Source organism: Falco punctatus (genome assembly GCF_963210335.1).
Source record: "Falco punctatus genome assembly, chromosome: 6".
Lineage (NCBI taxonomy): Eukaryota > Metazoa > Chordata > Aves > Falconiformes > Falconidae > Falco > Falco punctatus.
This window is the reverse complement of record NC_137585.1, coordinates 75408321-75429497: the sequence shown is the minus strand read 5'-3', so window position 1 is coordinate 75429497 and position 21177 is coordinate 75408321. Positions and strand designations below refer to the sequence as shown.

Below are 21177 nucleotides of genomic sequence, written 5' to 3'. Positions count from 1 at the left end.
ACTGACTTGAGGTGCAAATTCGTTTTTCCTTCTTTTACAAAAAAAATGAACTGTGCAGTGAGTCTCCCAAGTGTTTTAGTAGTTTTAGAAGAATTCCAGAAGAGAACTGGCTTTCCAAGCAGATCATCTTATTTATGATGCCCTTCTGCCTGTGTGTTGCATAGTCGGTGATAAACGAGACTTATGTTTTTAACTAGCAACAAACTCTCCCATTATCCCCCTTCTTGAAAAGAAAACAAGCCATGAACAGTTTGGGTCTTCAGGGATGATAATCAATCATTAAAGATGGAGGGAGGGAAACATGAACAACCTCTATCCTTCTACCTGTGCAGAATACCACTCAATGGAGATACTAAACTACTTCGGAGCTCCGTTCTCTTTTTCCTCTTGGTCATCTTATATACTACCACCATGTCAGTGTCAACAGAACGGTTGGTTTTGCAACCACCTAGGTTTAGCTGGAAGCCAGAGTTAACTTTCTGATTCCTTCAGGTTCCTTTTTAAATCTCGATGTCTACACAGTGTAAAATAACAAGCACTGCTGGCTCCCCTAGTATTTTTTTTTTCTCCAAAGAGAATTTGTACTATTTTCTTTCTCCTCAGTGTTAAAGTTGCAAAAGCCTAACGTGGGTGGGATGAAAAAAACATGTATTGCTCATGCTATTTCCTAGGTTGCTGGAAGGCATGGGCTGGCTTTTATTTTTAGGTGTTTTGACCATTTTAAATTTTAGGATTTGAAATAGATGGACCGGGGAAGTGACCTATTGTGAATATTGCAGACCTCCTGTCACTCATGTTAATTGCAAATACCTTGTACCTGAGAGTCAGGGACCTTCTTTCTCTGGGAGAGCTGGAAACTCAGCAGGATTTGGCTGTTAGGAGTAGATGCCTGTTAAATGAGATTATGCTTTCTGTTCAGTTGTCAGTGTTTAGAAGCCATGTGCTTCAGAGCAAAGTTCAGTTGCTAACAGCTGTTCCTGAGCCTTCTTCCAGATATTCTGAGCAATAACAGATTTTTCTCTTTGTTACAGGTATCGTTAATGCAGTTACTACTCCCTAGCAGGCAGTGTGTTTCCTAAATAAAATATCTCTGTATTCCAAACTGGTGCTGTAGTGGCTTTTCTAAAGATCTATGTCTCATGATATGTAGGACTGGCATTAATTTCGTTGTAAACAGATGAGGAGCTAAAAATACCGGATAATTAGATTGTTAAACTTCTTCATGGGTATTGTAGAAGGAGAGAAGGGGTGGGGGTGTGGGTGTTGAGTGATCTTATACTTCCTCAATGAAGCTAATGCCTTGTGATGTTTGTGTTATCTCGAGACTTGAGAATATAACATTTTTGTTATATTTCAGAGGTTAAGAAGATTGTCAACAAAATACAGAACAGAGAAGATCTACCCAACAGCCACTGGAGAAAAAGAAGAAAATGTTAAGAAGAATAGATATAAGGATATATTGCCATGTAAGTCTGATTAACAAGCACTTTCCTTTGTCTTCCATTAACATGTAATTCTTAATGTATTTTGAAATTCACTATTTAGTTATTACTGAAAGGTGAAATTAGAGACAATGTGCTGAAAGATTAATTTTTTTATTTTTAACTCAGAAAGCAAAGTACATGGGAAGTATTTTCAGGAGAGCTATCACTTCAAGGTAAAATGTGTGCTAGGTCCCAAGCTGTTTCAAGGTTACACTTTGATCTTAGCTTGGAATGGTCTAGAACGTGCTTAACAGTATTTTTTTCCTTAGGAGCATGTTATTTGTGGTAGAAAACAAACAATGTCAGCATAAGTGCTAGATGAAATTTTAAGGAGCTTTGAGGCACCTGGTTTTGTGGTTGGTAGTAAAATAGGTCTTTTTTGCTTGTTTGTATGCTGCAAACAGTGTCAGAGAACTCTCAGTGCTGGATTGTCTTTGGTTTGTATTTTGCTAGAGCACAGATGAAATTCCACTTATGTACAAACACAGAAAACAAGAGTCAGAGCAGAATTTAAATTCTGAAACCACCAATGTGTGGATCTAATAGATCAGTGATCTGTAATGACAAGATTAACTTTTACAAGTTCACTTTGTTTAGCTCATGAGGCTGCGTATTTAGGAATATTCTTCCTGTGCTGCTTGATATCAACAGCCAACAGTGAGATTAAAGGATAGTCTTCTGGCAAATGCCACTTTTCATATCCCACAAGATTTGCAACAGATATATTTTACTCTGCTTAGCTTTCCCAGAAGTGCTAGGAGGTTTATAACCAATTTGAAGTTAAAAATTGTTTAGGCATCATTAACTTTCATTTTCAAAATATGTTCTAGCAGTAAATTCCAGTGAATTATTGTGTGTTTCAGATTGTTGTATACCTGTGTGGTGTTTTTTCCTAGTGCTGTTTATTTTTACTGTTTATTAGTGCTTGGAGCAACACTTCTAGCAGTAACCTTTGCCCTAAAGCCACAGACCCTAGATTCTTTAACAAGCTGGGCATAGTGCTTGCTGCTGCACTGAGAAGGAAAGGCATGTGCTCATATTTTGCTGGAGGATATATGTGTAACATACATCACATGTTGAAGAGTAGTAATGGTACTAAGTTTAACTGCAGCAAAATAGTTAAATATCATTGGGGGGTTTGTGTGTGGTTGGTGGGGGGGGTTTGTTGGTTTTGTTTGTTTTTAGTTGAGAGGAAACATGTTTAATGGATGGAGTAAAAACACATGGGGAAGTTGTTATTGTCTTCGTAATAATAATAGTTGTTATATTTGTTCTTTACTGCCGGCATTTTGGTAGATAATCAACAACGTAGTAAAATCTTGGTAGCACCTAGGCTCAATCTATGAGACACATAGTAGCTACCACAATAATGAATGGCTGCAACTATCAAGCTAGATATGCTTTTCTTTCATCTACATAAAAATAAAAACTGAGTCATTAAGATGTGAAAGCATACACAGATCACAGTGGGGAAAATCAGCGAACCTCAAAGCTGGCATTTGGGAAAACTGAAAGTATATTTCCAGTTGAAGTGAAAACATCTTCAAACATCCGAAGGTTGCAGCAATAAAGTGCTGGGAGACCAGCTTGACAGAAATGACAGCCAGGAGATGTTTTGGAGTAAGAACGGGGGTGATACTTTGCCTGTCTTTCACAAATCCAGAAAAGAGCTTACAATGTAACTTAATCAGAGATTAGTGGTGTATTTATCAGAAATTTTTACTGCTACCAGAGAGATCAGTACCTCAATACTGGCTTCAGAATAGAAGATGTGTGCATGTTCACGTTACAGTTTACTAAGCCATCCTAAATGCTAATTAAATGAAATAGTGTTCACTGGTTACCGGAAGACACCAATTGGTAATTGTGAACTGAGGCTTTAAGCTGTATATAAATATCCAAGCGCTTTATCTTCTGAAGCTGGAATCTGCAATGGTATTTTTCTTTTAAAACTCTGTTCCACACCTAAAACTCTGCAAGAGCTGAGCTGTGGCAGATAAGAGGCAGGATGAAATGTTGACATTTGGAAACTGCACTAGAGTTTTGTATCTACTGTTCTGGGAAGATAGGAGCCCTCATTAGCCTACCACTTTAATTAGTCTGTTCCACCATTTAAAGGTAGTTTTTAGTTTTAAGTCTGTACTAATATCGCCTGCTTATAAAGTGTTCTCTCACATTATCTGTATGAGTTAATACAGCGTTATATGTTCTAAGGATTTCTTTAGGCTGTTATGTGAGAGTGCATTGTCTTTAGGTCTGTGATCCAGTTGTCTTGTAACCTACACTTGTGCTACTTTAGGAAGCATTACATGGTAACAAAAACATTTTTTACATGTTATCAGGACTCTGGCAGAAACTTGGTTCCAAGATGGTGAAATTATTTTGGAAGCTTTTTGGAAGAGCTTTCTGTATAGAAGCAGTTCTTAGCATGTACTACTTGTGGGAATGTTTCCCTGTTTTATTACCAATGATGATTTGAAAAAACCCCAAAACCCAACAACCATATTTCCTACTTTTAAATAGACCTGTTATTTATGGTTTTTCTTGATTTTAGCTCTAATAAAATTTTTAGCAGCTGTTCAGTGGTTGAGGAATTGACCCTGAGAGTAGAAGGTAACAAATTGCTTGAGCAGATGCTATTTCTGCAGATACTTCTGTTTCCCACTTCAAAGATAATTATTTTTGATCTGGGTTTCCAACTAAAACAGCCTCTGTTGTAGAGACAGTCTGAATGATTTTTATGTGATAGCTAGGAATTGTTGGTATCAACAAGAGGTGGAAGGACTGACAGACCTGCCAGCTACCTACCCTCTTTCTTAGTGAGAATCATCAAGTTGTTTCTGTATTAAAGATACACTTCATTTTTTTCAATGTCAAAAAGAATTCCAAGATGTTTATTCCGTCAACAAGTAATAAAGCCTATTTTTAAGACTGCTGAGGATTTTTTCCTAAAAAGATCTGCTGCTTTTTATAAAGCTTTCACTGAGACAGTCAGTAATGCTTGAGGCAGAAACTTGAAATGTAAAAACCCCCTAAATAAAGGAATCTGCTGCTTCTAGTTTAAAAGTACCAAGCCCAGTGTTTGGGGGATAGAAGTCAGTCTATACCTGAGCAATAAACTCCAGTGCACGTTTCATGGTGTAATAGTTGATGAAGTCCTCCTTGGCAGAGACTTTTAAGACCTGCCAGCTGCTTTAACTATGCACTAGTATTTATTCTTTATGCTTTCTATAAATGTGCCTTTAATTCTGACCATCATGATTTATGTTAATATTGTGCAACTAAAAATTTGATGACTTCTGATCAATTGAATTTTGCCTCTTTGTAATTAATCACTCTTGGAATTTGAGTAACTGGTACTTTGTAAACTTGAGCATCAGAGGCATGTAGCAGCAGGAGCTATTCTGCTTATACCTACCTGAGTTGGTTTACTCGTAAATTAAATTGACTAGCTTGTGTGACTTATCTTTGGGGAACACTCTTTAATGTTTAATTTCTTCTATGCCTACAATATGTGTTATATATTATATTTACTGTTACAGATTGGTTTACATGTGTTGTAATTCTTGTTTTTAAAAAAATAATTATTCTTACAGTTGATCATAGCCGGGTTAAACTGACCTTAAAAACTCCCCCCCAAGATTCAGACTACATCAATGCAAACTTTATTAAGGTATGGATTACTGTCTTAACAGTTCTTAGATTATTTTTAAGCTTTTATTTTGTATCAGTGCAGTTCTAATATAGCGTAAGATAAAAGAATTTAAAGCTGTGAGGGAAGATTTTTATTATGATGAGTAAATTTACAAACGTGATGCCATTTATAGAGTAAATATTACAACTTAAAAAATTGCTTTAAGTGTCAGTATCATATAAAATACTTCATTTTAAAGTACCAGGCTGTCATGATATGAGTGGTTTAGGTCAGGTTGCTTAAAGAATCTCCACTGAAGGGCTTGAGTGAAATGGATTTTATGTGAATTTGTGGAAATGTGACTGCACAAGATTTGACGACAGAATTCACTCTACTATTTATTACATGGAGCAAATTCACAGAGGTAAATCAAACTGAAATAAAGTCAGAATAGAATTGGAAATAGGTTATAGAGATCAAAGCCATAAGAGGGTAAAGGAGATCTTCCCACTGAGTCATGAGGTTCAAAGTAGACCCCCTTGCTTTCTCATTTTATGACACAGACAAGCAAATTGGAACTTTATGCCATAGGAGAATTCAGATACTGATTATTTTAACAGTCGGTAGTGTTAAAAATACCGTATTTTGAGAGGCTGTTTTGAGGGATAATAAATGAGGCCTTTGACACAAATTGTCTATGTTAATATGCACTTCTTGCTGTTCATGTCAGAAGTGTGGCAATGGAATTATATCCAACATTCTTAAAGAGAAACCACAATTTGGCTGAAAGCCTGTTACACTTTTGTTTCAAAGTGTGAATATCTTTGGCTTTCCTTGTAGCCTTATTCTGGTGCTGTTTCTGCACAGTAATGTTTATTCAGAAACAGGTGTTCTTATAAACTTTACTTCTCAAATGTTTAGCTTGAAAAGCTGAATGTAAATGTCTTCCAGCTTTATATAAAATAAATTTTAAAACTTGTTTAACTTGAAATGTGATATTACTGGAAGAAGGGATCTTAAATTTGTTGAAGGGGATGCTTTTTAGCAGAAAGATTTTGAAATTTTTGTTGTTAAAGTGTGAGTAACAAAATGTGGACTTAAAGGGCATCTTCAGAATCTGAACATGCAGAAATTTAATGTTTTCTGTTACAGTCTCTGGCAGCACAGTAGCTGTTGTAATCTTGGGCCCCCTTGAAATCACCAGCAAAATTCTCACTAATGTCAATGGCACTAATATTTCATATTCACTCTTACTCTTACTGTTGAATCAAAAATAATTCTAATTTTGCATGATTATAACCTAAAGCCTTTCTTATTTGGTGCAGATAAGTTTTCTTTATAAACATTAATGGTTCCTTTGTGCAATCCTAGGGAGTACATGGGCCAAAAGCATATGTTGCTACACAGGGACCATTAGCAAATACAGTAATAGACTTCTGGAGGATGATATGGGAATACAATGTTGCTGTAAGTACCTACTTAAAAACCAGAATTCGGTATTGCCCTATTTCATGGCACAATGATTGTACCATTATTGAAATTGTTGACAGTGATTTAGTCCATTGACTTCTCAGATCTTGACTCTGACTTAATGTGGACTGACAAAATGAGATACAGAAGCAGCATGTGGAAAAAAAAAAGTGCCTACCTTTCTACTTATGCTAATTTTGGGTTACTTACTGTTTTATATATTCTACATCTGTTTAAACAGCTATTGTCAGGAGTTAACTTTGAAGTACTGTTAAAATCGCATTGTTCAACAAATTATTTCTGAAAATATTTTTTTGCTTTATTAGACACTTAAGTCATGGTTACTTATTGTAACAAATAGCTTACCTGTTGGTGCATTTTTATTGCGCTGTTCATGTTACTGTATCTGAAATAGCTTCCCCCAAGAAGTTTGATTCTTGTTTTTTAAATAAGTTTTTGCACCTTTTTTATGTAGTCTGTCATTTTAAGTAAATAGAGTTATTTCTTCCAGTTGGAAAATGGTTCTATATTTTTGTTATTAAGTTCAGACTCCATAGTCAGGCTGAATAAATAAATAACGTGTTTGTACCGGATTACAGTGAGTTCAAATTAAGTAAGCTTGAAACGTTGTATTAGTGTTGTAGATAATTTTGTCCAGGATAAAGCTTGGATACCATTTTAGAATTTAAAGGAGTATGCATCTGCCAGTAAGAAAATAGTATTAACTAGTCTCTTCAGTAGTAACCAATTAAGGAGTACCAGTAGCTGCCCAGGCAGAAACAAGCAGTAAGGTGTTGGTGAAGTTACTCCATCTAAAACTTGCTATATTCAAGCATTTTTTTTTTTCTTTTCAGATAATTGTAATGGCCTGTCGAGAATTTGAAATGGGAAGGGTATGTATGCAAAACTGAATGAGCATTGGCTGTGCAGGCAGTATGCCAATGCCTGTGAGGCTTCATGTGCCAAATCCGTAACTGTAAAAATAATCTGCAAGGTTGAATGAGAATGGCTATCCTTATATTAGTATGCACAGAAAATAGTGAATGTGACAGCTTTTCTTTGCTCCATTTATAGTGTTAAGTTATTATTTAGATGTCCTCTTAGTGGAATAAATATATGTGTCTGTGTACAGAAGTGTACCAATGGTTTCTTTCTAATCATGTTAGTATGGAAAAAAATCTTGCTCTTTGTGGGATATAGGCCAACTATCAAAATCCAGAGTCCTTCAGAATTTCCTGTTAACTCATACAGGTGCAAAAACAGCCTGTCTTTTAAATATCCACAGTATTGGGGCCAGCCCTGTTTACTACCTTCATCAACGGTCTGGACGAGGGGACCGAGTGCACCCTCGGTCGGTTTGCAGGTGACACCGAGCTGGGGGCAGTGCTGACCTGCGGGAGGGCAGGGGGCTCTGCAGAGGGGGCTGGGCAGGCCGGGCCGATGGGCCGAGGCCACTTGTAGGAGGTTCAACAGGGCTCAGTGCCGGGTCCTGCCCCTGGGTCACACCAGCCCCACGCAGCGCGACGGGCTGGGGCAGGGGGCTGGGAACTGCCTGGGGGGAAGGGCCTGGGGGGGCTGGGTGACAGCCCTGGGCAGGAGCCAGCCGTGTGCCCGGGGGGGCAGAAGGCCAGCAGCGTCCTGGCTGGTATCTGAAACAGTGTGGCCAGCAGGGCCAGGGCAGTGACCGTCCCCCCGCACTGGGCACTGGTGAGGCCGCACCTCGGACACGGGGTTCAGCTTTGGGCCCCTCACTTCAGGAGGGACGTTGAGGGGCTGGAGCGTGTCCAGAGAGGGGCAACGCAGCTGGTGAAGGGTCTGGGGCACAAGTCTGGTGAGGAGCAGCTGGGGGACCTGGGGCTGTTCAGCCTGGAGAGGAGGGGGCTCAGGGGGGACCTTACTGCTCTCTGCAGCTCCCTGACAGGAGGCTGTAGGCAGGTGGGGGTCGGTCTCTTCTCCCAGGTAACAAGTGACAGGACAAGAAGAAATGTCCTCATGCTGAGCCACGGGAGGTTTAGATTGGGTGTTAGGAAAAATTCCTTCCCTGAAAGGGTGGTGAAGCATTGGAACAGGCTGCCCAGGGAGGTGGTGGTATCACCATCCCTGGACGTGTTTAAAAAATGTGTACATGTGGTGCTTAGGGAGATGGTTTAGTTGTGGACTTGGCAGTGCTGGGTGAATGGTTGGATATGATGATCTTAAAGGCCTTTTCCAACCTAAGTGGTTCTAAGATTCTAAATGTCTCTGCTAAATTCTGAGCTGAGGGGAAAAAAAAAATATGGCCCAGAATTGTGAACTCCAAGCTTTCTCAAAAGCTAAATTAGCTCTCATTGCCTCCCTCTGTATGATGTGTGCTTGTGCATATGTAGGCAGTCTTATTTTCATACCTATAAGTTCATGTCCTAATTTACAAAGTGTCTTTTTGCTATATTAATTGGTAATCTAGGGGTTTGGCTTTGGTGGTTTTTTTTTTTGGTGTCCAAAAGAAAAGACATTTTACTATCTTAAAAGAAGTCCAGCAAGGCACCAGTAGGCAGATGTTAAGGCAAAACACCAAATAAGAGAGAGAATAAGGCATTTGAGGTTATCGTTGTGTCTACTCTGCTTCTGTTAATCATCATTTTTCAGTACTACGCATGAATTAAATTAGCATTCTTTGCTTTAACAGAAAAAATGTGAACGTTACTGGCCTCTGTATGGAGAAGCAGCTGTAACGTTTGGACCATTTCGTGTTTCTTGTGTAAGTATAAAGCTTTAGAAATTAACTGTTCAACTAATAGTTTGTATTACAAAACAAATGCTTTTTTAATTGTTTGGTACCAAATTTTACACAAAGACTCTCAAAGGAATGTAGTGGAAAACAATATGTGTGTTTAAGCTGTGTGGTTGGGTTTTTTTTTAAATCCTTCATGATTTTTTAATTTTTTTTAAGTAGGAAACCTGTGTGTCTTGGTCTTGTATCTTTTTACGTATCATTTCTTCAGCTTTACATGATGTGATTTTGAATGTACCGTAATTAAGAAATCAAATAATATTTGTACATGTTGTTTCTGTCCATTATGACTTGTGTGTTCCAGATGTGCATGAGTAATGACAGTAACACTGGAACAGATGATTTTCTTTAAGTTGCATGAAGAAAGAAAATGGAAACTAAACTAATTTTTTTCACTTGTTTCTGTTGGTAACAGATAGAGGTTTATTTGAAAATACTTCCTTTGTTTCTATTGTTGCCTTTAAAATCAAACCAAAAATGAATAGCAGATCACCATGAGGTCTGAATCTTTTCCTGGAGAGGTCGCTGGGGGATAACTGTCAAGCAAGCTATGATTCCAGAAAGATGGAGGAAACCTGAAAGTTTGTCGCATGTTGTGTTTGTGTTATCAGGAGTTCTGATTGCTGAGCTTAAGTACTAGGGCCTCTTCCAGTTCTGATACTTGCTCATAAATCATAACAGAAGGGTATCAGGAAGATTAATAGGCAGGAAGGGGGACCATGGATGTCTCCTACACCAGGCACAGTAGGGAATTAAGTCATCATTCTTTTGGCAGCTGTCATCTTGGCATCACATGAGATGGGTGTGGGTTTCTGCAATCACCTTTCCTTGGTAGTGAAAGAAGTCATAGTGCAATCACCATTTCACAAAAGGGGACCGCTTACATGCCAGAAATTCACTTCATGAATTGTGAAGTTTTCAGGGTATGAGTGAGGATATATGGTATGTGGGAGCATAGCCACCAAAATCAATATGATTAGCATTCCTTACGTGTGGGATAGCATCCAGTTTCCTCTGTACACACCTGTTTATGTATCTTTATTCCCTCTGGCCTATCACATTGTGTTCAATGACTGCCTAATTACTTAGGGGAAGAGAATAGAAAAAAAACCATCTATAGGGTGATCCTTCTTGTATTTGTTGTCAGCTTCCAGCAGCAGACTAACAGGACTTCCTTAATTGGATGTTGCCTGTGGATTATCAGTATTTTTATAATGCAGTGGATGATGAATTTGTCAATTTTATTTTTGAGTTATGATTTTTGTCACTTACTCTTTCTGACATTCACATCATTGTGTTGTTGGAGGAAAACACTTCTTCATGTCTTTATGTTTAATCTTGCCACCTGGTAGTTTAATCAGGTTCTATTATGTTCTATTAGTTACTATTAGGATATGAACAAAACCTGGCATTGAAGTGTTGATTATAACTGTCATCAGTATAAATTATCTTACTGTAACTTTTTACACTGCAGTTCGTGATTGGCCTTTGCCTGCTCACTTATTCTAATACAGTGGAATTGTTCCATTCCAGATTGATCTCAAAACTATTTTGTTTGGGTTTTTTCTTTCTCCTTAATTCAGATGTACGTGGGTTTGGATGTGAATTGCTGTCTTCTAGCTGAAATGTTTTAAGGTGCTCAGAAAGAGCTAGCATGCCAGTTTATCAAGCTATTCCTAATACTACTTTGAAATAGCCTACGAAGAATTAAGTACGCTTCAAGTTCATCTTGTCAAGAAAGCATATACTTAGAAATTTTGGTCTGTAAAGATTCCAAGTACCCTTTGCCTACCTTAATTTGATTTAAAAATTGACTTGTGAGTTTGTTTTTTTGTGGGTTTTACTTTTGGGTTTTTGCCCTGTACCTAGTAAGTGGTGGTTGCATACCTGGTAAGTATTAGAGAAAAGGAATTGTGTGTATGTTGTATTTGACATCTGAGAATGTCTTATCTTTGGATACAATGATGTATATGGGCTCCATTTGCTGCTAGTTATGCATTATCTCCTTTAAACCTGTAAAGTGTTGCAATTGCTTTCTTGATTGGTAAATGGTAAAATCCCAGTAGCAGATAGGAACATGTTAAAGCATATGTGCAGTCTCCTAAATTCACTGTGGAAGCTGTAACGCTAAGCTTTTGAATGCATCTTCAAATTGTGATATTACTGATATTTTAGGTACAGTAATATTGTTTGGTGTCTACAGCATAAACTTTCCTTGATGTTCCAAAGGCCTATTTGAACATCCCAGGAGCCTAGAGACTATGCTTTTTGACCACAACGAAGATAATTACAATGATCCATTCAGATGCATCCTTAAGTGAAAATAATAAGGGGTGTGTGTGTGTGTGTGTGTGTGTGGAATGAAAGATGTCATAGGATAAAGTGATTAGAGGCTGAAGTTTATACAGCAGGAGTGTTATAGAAGGATGGCTGTGGGAGGCAATCTGTACATTAAATATAAATTTATGGAGAAAAAAAAAGAAAAGGGAGTACTTTGAAATACTCTTACAAGGTTTACTGTTGGTTTCAAAAGCAGGCTAGACACTTACTGGTTGAAAACTCCCATTTTTATTTTAAGTAAAAGTGACATCTTCCACAGTATCTTTTGTAGCAAGCTAAGTTGCTGCTGTTTTAAAATCAGTGTTTTGATTGCTCATCTTTTGGGGAAATCATAGTACAAAACCAGTACATTAAGACACCTGAGTTTAAAGTTTGGGGTTTTAGTTATAATCTGTGTGGTGTATATTAATCTTTTTTTTCCCCAATTTATTACTGTTTTCTCATGTTTAGGAAGCTGAGCAAGCAAGAACAGATTACTTCATTAGAACATTATTACTTGAATTTCAAAATGTAAGTATATGATCATGTCTGGTGCCAACAAGCGGTTGCTCAAAGGTTTCTGAAATGATACAATGAAGGAAGCTCCTGAAAATATCTTCACTTTTTTAGTTCTGTATGTAAAGCATCAAGTTTAGAAGTGATGTTAAAAGCTTAGCGTCTAAGAAAAGAGTAGTGAAACTGTTTCCTTGTCTTTTATATATGTTCTTGTTTAGCCAAAGTTGTGTGATGGTCTTCAATATCATGTGTTAAGAACTACAAAGCTACTGTCACCCTAGGAGAATTTCGCTGTTTACCTCAACTAAAAATACTATGACAAACTGAATCAGACTTTTTGTTTGTTTGTTTTTTTTAAAAAAATCAAACAAACTTGCCATCTGTTTCCTCTAACTCCACCTGGTTAGCTTCTTTTTGGATGAAGTCTGTGTGCTTGTTAGAATTTGCCCTATACTTATTGTCATTGTTTTACAATGTTAAAAAGACACTTCTTATGTCCATTTCTATATTTGTATTGCCAAATAAATAAAGCAAGAATGACGACAACTTAGTGGTATTTCCCCTCCACCCCCAAAGTTTCTCATTCTAGCTTGTAAAAAGTCACTCTTCTTGTAATTGAAATACATGTAAAAATATGGAATGTTCTCGATTAAACTGAGTTGCACTGTCTTTTTGCTTGGGGAACTTTTGGATGGGGGAATTGTATGTAGCATATTCAAGGGTCAAGATAGAAATGTACTATTAAAAGTGAGCTCAAGGCTTTGGAATTCTTGAAGATTTGATATCCTAGTGTTCAATATGTAGAATTGGCTTACCAGACAAGTATTTGGTAAACCTATTTATTTCCACTGTTTGTTAAGTTGGCAACGAAGTGGTTACAATTAGTCTCTTTATGGAAGAAATTGAGTTTATTCATCTTAGTGAAAACTTGTGACACAAACTACTGTAAAACATGAGACCTACTTCATAAACTGAGTATGTTATGTTAATTGTGGAAATTGTCATATTTTCAGTGAAATGAAAAGCACTTGCATTTTCATGTAGCTCTTAAGAATGGATGATTTAAGCTTTTCTTGCAAACTTATACATAAGCGTCAGGTTTGAGGTGACTTGATTTGTCTGCAAAGCAGCTGTCAGTAAGTGTAGAGCTGTCCTAGAAAAACATGAAGGTTAACTGATGAGATGTCAAAAACCTCAAAGCAGAATTTAATTTAATTTAATTTTAATTTAATTTAATATTACTTTTAATACCTGAATAGCATGAGAACTGGTTACTTCAGAAACTAGTTAATTTGTTTTGCTTGCGTATACTATACATGCAAATCATGTTTGACCACTTCCCTGAGTTCTGTTCCGGTTAATTTTTATAGTTTGTATACGATACCTGTGTACTACATAAAACTTAAGTAGTAACAAAAAGCTACGATTTGTGCCATGGTTTTGATCTTAGCAAAGAGCCCAAAGTTTCTGTTCCTTTAAGGAGTATTGTAATTGAAAGAATTAACAAGATAGGTTGATATTGAACTTATGTGGCTGATAAAACAGTCTTTCTTCAGACTTAACCTTTGCTTCAGGATTTCTGTGGGCATACAGAAAACCCACATTTTGGTAATGAGTTACAGATTTCATCTTACTTTGAGGAATTCTAAGTGTAGAACTGGGGAGGAAAAATAGGTATTTGTGGTATAGAGTAACATCCTTTTAAGTTCCTTCTCTGGTTTTCCAGAATAACAAAAAGTTTTGTCACTTCTTTAAACTTTTTGATGGAGAATCATACAAAATACTACACAAAAGAATTTTAAAATTCATTTAAATATACAAAGTTACTCTAGTTTCTATGAGGAAAACCAGTTTGAAACTTGAAGATTATTTTAAGCTAAAACATCAGGTTCTTTCTTAAAAAGTGGCAGTAAAAAAGGACTATGAAGACTCCTTTTCATTTTTAGTTTCCATATAAAAAGCCTAAATTTGAATAATTCTTTTTCCTGGCAGTTCTGCTAACGTGAAAAATCACTGGTTTTGTCTGTTTTAATGTAATTAAGTTAGTTCTTGGTGGGCCTTATTAGGCAGCTGTAAGTTTTCTTCCTCCTTACTGATGAGGTTTTACATTATCAGTTGGATTTTTAAAATGCCTTTTCTTACGCTGGATTTTCTCTTGCTTTTACTAGCTACAGTGTTTCCACAAGTCTGGCAAAAGTAAAGCATCAAAAATAGTTTGTTCAATTGGAAGATGATCTACATTTCCATGCTCAAGGGGCCCACTATGTTGCTTCTCAAATAACGACATGGAATGTAGCATAGGTCTTGAAACTTGCAACCTGTAACGTTGATCAAAAAAGTCATATGCTTCTCTAGGACATTACTTTGAGGGCATACGAGAATCCAGAGGTGTGACAACAGTGTGGAAAGGTGCAGTAGAACTAGTTGTATTGCAGATGATTTAGGTAATAGTGAGAAAGAGGATTTGGCCTTTCAGGGATTTAGGTAGCTGAGTGATTAGGCTGTTCCAAAGCTTGCTTCTTAGTTGTCTTTTAGTACTTCTGTAACATGAGCTAAATAGAACAAAAGTGTACCTGCTGTTATTGCAAGTGTGATCGGTGTTTAGATACCACCTGAATTATTTCTCTCACTTTCTTAATTTCCTTCTGCATGTGGATGTACACACTTCATTTTGTAATGTGACAAAACAGTAACTATTCCCTGCCCCCCATTTTTTTTAATGTAAGTTACTGGAGTATGATTGGAGAAAGAACCTTTCATGGTGGACTTTCCCTTTCTTTCTCTCTTTCGAAGTTTAAGACTGTAAGTACAGAGAATCTTCTAACACAGTGCAATGTTGTAGGACTTTTAACCAATATATTATAGAGAGGGGCTTGTGTGAACTGCCCCATAGTTCGTTCTTCTGTGCATTAGCAGCACTCAAAATACCACAGCATTTGCCTTGAGTTTTTCTAAGTGGTATAAGCTGTAAGTTTGGGTTTTTTTAATACAGTAAATGGCTTTGCTTGTCCACACTTAATCATGGAAAAAGTGAAAGTTCATTGAACTAATTATCTCATGCAAACTCCTCAAATATGTGTTATCATTAATGCATTTCCCCCTCCTTTTCCCTTAGGAGACTCGTAGTGTATATCAATTTCATTATGTTAACTGGCCTGACCATGATGTCCCTTCATCTTTTGATTCTATTCTGGATATGATCAGTTTGATGAGAGAATACCAGGAACATGAAGATGTACCAATCTGCATACACTGCAGGTATCAAATATATTTAATTTTTAAGTTTATATACATTTAAATTTTTTTGAAGTCTAGGCTTTTGGTATGAGATGAAGTAGTTTGAGTCTAAATCAGTAGTTAGTTTTCTAAAAAGGAATATTTCTTCATGTCAAAACTTGGCTCAAAATCAGTCTTCACTGTCTTAAAACGCATGACAGTGAAATTTTGCTTCTACTTCAGTTCAAGACAGAATATCAATCAGAAGAGATTTAGCCTTTGAAGGGGAAATGATTTTGTGGTTCTTAAGACATTTAAGTCCTCATTAGGGCAAAACAGACTTTGAAGATCACTGCAAATCAGGTCTGGGAGTCAAGGCTCCATTTTCAGTTGGAAAGACTACATGGCAGGTACATCACAACCTAAGAACTCTTCTACCTGTCTTCTAGTATAACAAAAAATATTTCTAATGAGCAGGCTGTAGATTCTGGTTGGTAAGTCTTTGCTTTTGAGCAGCAGTTTCATCTTGGATCTGAAATATGGCTAACAGAAGGACTGTTGAAACTAAACTGCCATAAAAGTGTTTTGGTGAATTGACAATTTCTGACAATAAGTCTGGAAAGTTCTTGCCTATGATATTTGATGCTTTTTTTAAGCAACAAAAGTTAATGCATTATATATCAGAATAACTGAATTCAGATTCATAAGCCAGGTAATGTTAGATTGTTGGGGCTTATTAACTGTTTAGAACTTGGTTATTCTCTTAAAGTGTATAGAAATATATTGTCTTTAGCTGCATTCTTTTCAGCTTGTCATTTTAAAGTAATCGAGGTCCAAAAGCATAAGAAACTTACTTAGCACTGAAATCCATTTCACTGTCCTATTTCTCTTGAATGTCAATGTTGTAAAGAACCAACATTCACAACTGCAGTGTAAATATAATGTAACAAGTATACATGTGTTAAAACTCTTTGTGTAAAATAGAGAAATTCATACTGCTAGGTAGGATAAAAGTGATAGTTCACTACCATTTTTATAACTTTCAGATTTAAGTTTTTTTAATAACAAGGAGAAAATACAGAGATGATACTAAATCAGAAAAATGTGGGAAATCTTTAAAGGTATTCTGTTCTGTCATTTAACATATCTATCATTAAATTTTGACATCCTTACTGTTGTAGCAGTGGTCACTAGGAATAGTGCAACAAAAGTGGGAATAAAAATGTCAGCATTGAAGCATCTTTCATTATTACAGTTCTAACTGGCTATGAAAAACTTGCATTAAAAATTTCAATGCTCCATTTTGCATTTTTCATTGTTAATTTTTTCATTTTTAAGACATTATAGTGTCAGATTGAGTTTAAAATGATAATTGAGACATTTTGATATTTGTTATCACGTGGACTCTGGAAACATAAAGCTTATAAAATAATTTCTAACATACCGTAACTGTTTATGTTCATAGTGCAGGGTGTGGAAGAACAGGAGCTATTTGTGCCATAGATTATACATGGAATTTGCTTAAAGCTGGGGTAAGGAATCTTAAAAGAGCGGATTTTTTGTCATTCTGTCATTTTATAACAGTGATTGAGCTCTCGAATGTTCTAGAAGAGTAAAATGTTTAAGACCAGAACTTTTTTGACAGGTTGACGTTTGGTTTCATTGCATTCATGCTTCAGTATGTACTTCATTTCCTTTGACAGCAAGCTTTTACCTAAAAAGTCACTGTAAAATTACAGATTTATAAAATATATTTCAATATAAAGTGGTTTTTTAAATTCAACTTTATCGACATCTCTGCTTGATCTTGCAGCTCTTGAGGCCTGATACTTGAAATATACAGGGATAACTTAGTTTTGGGATTTTTCAGTTATGAAGCATCATTAATGTTGCAGTGTCATATTAAAGCTTTCATTACATGTCTAATTTTCAAAATACTTGAAATGCTTTCATCTGTTCTAAATCAAATGTTTAAAACCAGTTCTGGAGAGTAATTGCTTTTTTAAAAAAAATCTTCATAGCTGCAATGTAGAGAGAACAGATTTGCTTTACCTACAGAAGCTAAACGTACTTTTGGATGTCTAACGGCTTTTGTATTGCTGTTCTGACAAACGGTTTTGTCAATGAAATTGACTTTCTTCTATGTTTCAGAAAATTCCCGAAGAATTCAATGTATTTAATTTAATACAGGAAATGAGGACACAGAGGCATTCTGCAGTACAGACAAAGGTATAGCTTGTTTTGAAATAAATCTCTACAAAGAATGATGGTATATTATCATATGATAAAGATCTTGAGCACTAATTTTTATCTGGTAATCTACTATAGGAGCAGTATGAACTTGTCCATCGAGCCATAGCACAACTGTTTGAAAAGCAACTGCAAAAATACGAAAGTTGTGCAGATTGGAAGATTGCAGATGGAGTGGTAGGTGTCTCTCCTTTATGAGTTGAAGCTGTTGGTTTCTGATAAAGATTTTCCTGTACAGTCTGTTTTTTTTAAATTTATTGTGAGGCACGTACAAAACTTGTTTGGACTACATGTGGGTTTTTTTGCCAAGTAGGGACACCTAGCCTGTGCCCAACTTACACTGAGGACTTGGTTTTAAAAGTAGAGTCAGATAATTAAAGGAATATTTACCATGTATAACAAATGCAATTGCAATGGGGGAAGCAATTCTAGTATGGATGAAATGCAGGACTTAAATATTTCAAGTTGTGAAATGTGCCCTTGGTGAGGTGGCAGTAGTTGACAGCTGGTCTGTTGCTTTGATTGGCAGTACTTACCCCAATTTTGATACATTGGCAGCAAAAGAAATTTTGTTGAAGCCTGAGCTGCTGCAAATTACTTTTTAACCAGTGTGATAAAAAGAAAGCTAAGTAAAACTCCAGCCTGCATATACATATATATACACATAGAATTTATCTATATACACATATGTGTATTTATTTTTATCTGATCTCTGTTTAGGTTAAACTGTCTTGAGAGGGAAAAACTTAATGGAATTTTTCTTTTCTTCCTTCTCCCCAGTGTGATTTTGGGCCCAATTTTAAACCAGCCAATAAGCATTAATGTGACACTGGGCTATTACACGCTGTTACAGGCTGCCTTGGTCTTGGCCCAACCCAGCTTTGATGTAGTTGAGCAGGACTAAAAGTGCCTTTGATAGGAAGCTTCATACTGTACCCTTTTAATAAAGGAAATGAAAAAACCTTGGAAAAATAATATTCTTCATTGGTAATCATGGTGTTTGAGGATTTTTCTGTCTCTTTACGGTTTAATTTTTTTTTCCCCCTTTTTTATGTTTAGATATTTTTTTCTTGGCTATGAATGGGCAGCAAGTTAAAAATGGCTTTTAGGATCCATATATTCTTTCTCTCACCCACAGTCCAGAACTGTGTACCATGCTTTATCCTTGCACTGTATTTTGTTTTTGCAGTAACTTTATCTGTCCCTTCAGTATCCTATTGGTGTAGGTCCTGTTGCTCTCTAGAGGTATGAGAGTTGTATCTTCAGGACCATTTGAAATATCTGGAAGCAGTTTTAAATCTGCCTTTATTAATAAGTAGCCTTTTAATTTTAGGGGTGTAGCTATTCTATACTGTGCTTTCTAGGAAGCCTAAAATGTTTTTCATTCTTAGAAAAAAGGTATATACCCTTCTGTTAACTCCTAAGAATTTATATCAGTTCCTGCAATAAGGTCTTTAGTTATGACAAGAAACCTGATGGACAAAGTGCAATATGTATAGGGCAGGCTCTTTTAATGTTACTGGTTTGATATTCAGCCTAGCTGATCTGTGAATTTTCATTTACTTCTGAATGATCTCATTGTGCTGGAAACGGGGCAAAATGTATTTGTCACTCTGACTAGATAGAGCCTTTTTTGCATTAGGAAATCATGCTTCTTCATATTGTAGCTTGAACACTTCTGCAGGAGGGTTGAGGTAAAAAGCCTTATAGGTGAAGAGTTCCTCTATCTAAAAATTTGGTACTTAAATTTTGCTACTATTCATTTGTTAGGAAGTTCGCCTTCAGGGGATTAACTGGTGTAGCTTAGCTTCTGTTTTAGTTTTACAAGGTAGTCTACCTCACATATCCAATTAAATATCTGCTTGTAGCTTTAACCTGATTTTCAAAACTTTGAGGCTTACTTGAGACAGTGTTTTTGCTATTCTGAAAAAGCTGGCTTTTTTCCTCCAAGGGTGTTACGTAGCTTCTGTTGTATATAATATCTGTTTTTTCCCAGAAATGTTGGGTGTTTTTAACTAAGATATATTCCAGAATGTTTGGCTTTGAAAAGGAAACAAACTGATGCAGAAAGTTTTCACACAACTTTATTACATATAATGTAATATCCTAAGGCTCCTTCCCAGATCTTACTCTGTCTGCAGGTGCTACAGCAACTGTGGAATGGTGTACATGTGAAGAGTTTTAATTATGTTTAGTGGAAACAATTCCAAATGAAAGAATGTGCCTTGTTTGGATATATTACTGTTATATGGGAGATACTACTTAACTGAAGAGGAAAGTTTCTTTCATTTATTGTATTTTGATGGTACTCTGAAGAGTTGGAGTACTCTGTAAGGTTGGTTTCATGGTTCTGTTGTCCAATTGCTTTTCCCGTTTCAAGCAGCTTTTGAAATAAATTGTTACCTAAGCCTTGTAAGCAGTGTTTGCCAGTAACATCGCAGTAAAAAGTTAATCTGATTGGCAACGAGTAGCAGTATTCATAGGGAAGTAGCTTGGACACAGTCCTGAACGTGTGTTCCTGTGAACTTGCCAGCTTTGCCCTGCTGGAAACAATACTGTAAAAAGTCAACAAAAACAACACATGCAGTGTTTGAAAATAGGTTTATCATAGGGTTAGAATTTCTATTAGCATTTGATAGAAGGATTCAAAACCATGTAGAAAATGCACATGTGATGTAACGTAGTAATTGTATGCTCTTGCCATATAATTAGTTATACTTATTGTGAATGTATAGAACTATAAATGTGCTTAAAATAATGCTAATTATGTAAATGAAATTATATGAAGAAAAGCTTTCTTCAGATACCAGGTAGAGTACTTTCAGCAGTCCCCACAGCAGCCGAATTTCAGGGCAAAGATGAAACTGTTGCTCAGAAGCAGGTTTTTTCTGATAAGAAAAGACTCGGATGCTGAGTTTGATAATTGGAACTATTTTTCTTCCCCACACCCCCATAGTAGGACGCTTTTAAATTTGATAGACTCAGCCCCCTTCTCACTGAAACTCTTGATCATATCATCAATTATTTGAAGTCATTAACTCTGCTTCTCACAATCAGTGGTTTTGTTAGTACTGTTGTGAAAATATTACACTTGGTGTTTGGAAGTTTTGAAACATGTGAGCTGATTAGTCTTGATCATCTGATAAGATACTGGTCAGGCTTGTATGAGTAGAATATTTTGTGAGTTATTTGAGGCATCTTTGTGATCTGAAGTGAAGAACCATGGTTGTCTTGGAAATCTGAATCAGATGGAATTAGATAAAGTTGGATGTTCTGTACGTAGAAAAAGGAAAATTGAGCGAAAGACAAAACAACAAAAAGTTTACTATCTTTTTAAAAATATTTCTTGTTGAATTTTGTCTCTTGACAGTAAAAAGCATGTTACAGTACTGCAAGTCCTTTATCTACCCTAATCCGCTAACAGAAGCTTGTATTACTAAATACTTTCTCCAAAATACGACGTTCCTAGTACTCTCAAGTATCTCTTGCATTTCTTCCTGTAGAAGTGACAGAATTCT

At 36.3% G+C, this 21177-nt stretch overlaps 1 protein-coding gene across 2 annotated transcripts in view; it reads left to right on the top strand.

The window, feature by feature from the left end:
* The window catches only part of PTPN12 (protein tyrosine phosphatase non-receptor type 12), a 78206-nt gene that overhangs the window by 32182 nt on the left and 24847 nt on the right, over positions 1-21177 (top strand). For both annotated transcript variants that reach the window (XM_080391939.1, XM_080391938.1), the window contains exons 2-11: positions 1358-1466; positions 5081-5157; positions 6490-6585; positions 7443-7481; positions 9254-9325; positions 12149-12208; positions 15309-15451; positions 16875-16941; positions 17561-17638; positions 17738-17836. In XM_080391939.1, the coding sequence (XP_080248065.1) occupies positions 6562-6585; positions 7443-7481; positions 9254-9325; positions 12149-12208; positions 15309-15451; positions 16875-16941; positions 17561-17638; positions 17738-17836 (582 nt within the window). In that variant the 5' untranslated portion in view covers positions 1358-1466; positions 5081-5157; positions 6490-6561. The remainder of the gene's footprint in view (positions 1-1357; positions 1467-5080; positions 5158-6489; positions 6586-7442; positions 7482-9253; positions 9326-12148; positions 12209-15308; positions 15452-16874; positions 16942-17560; positions 17639-17737; positions 17837-21177) is intronic.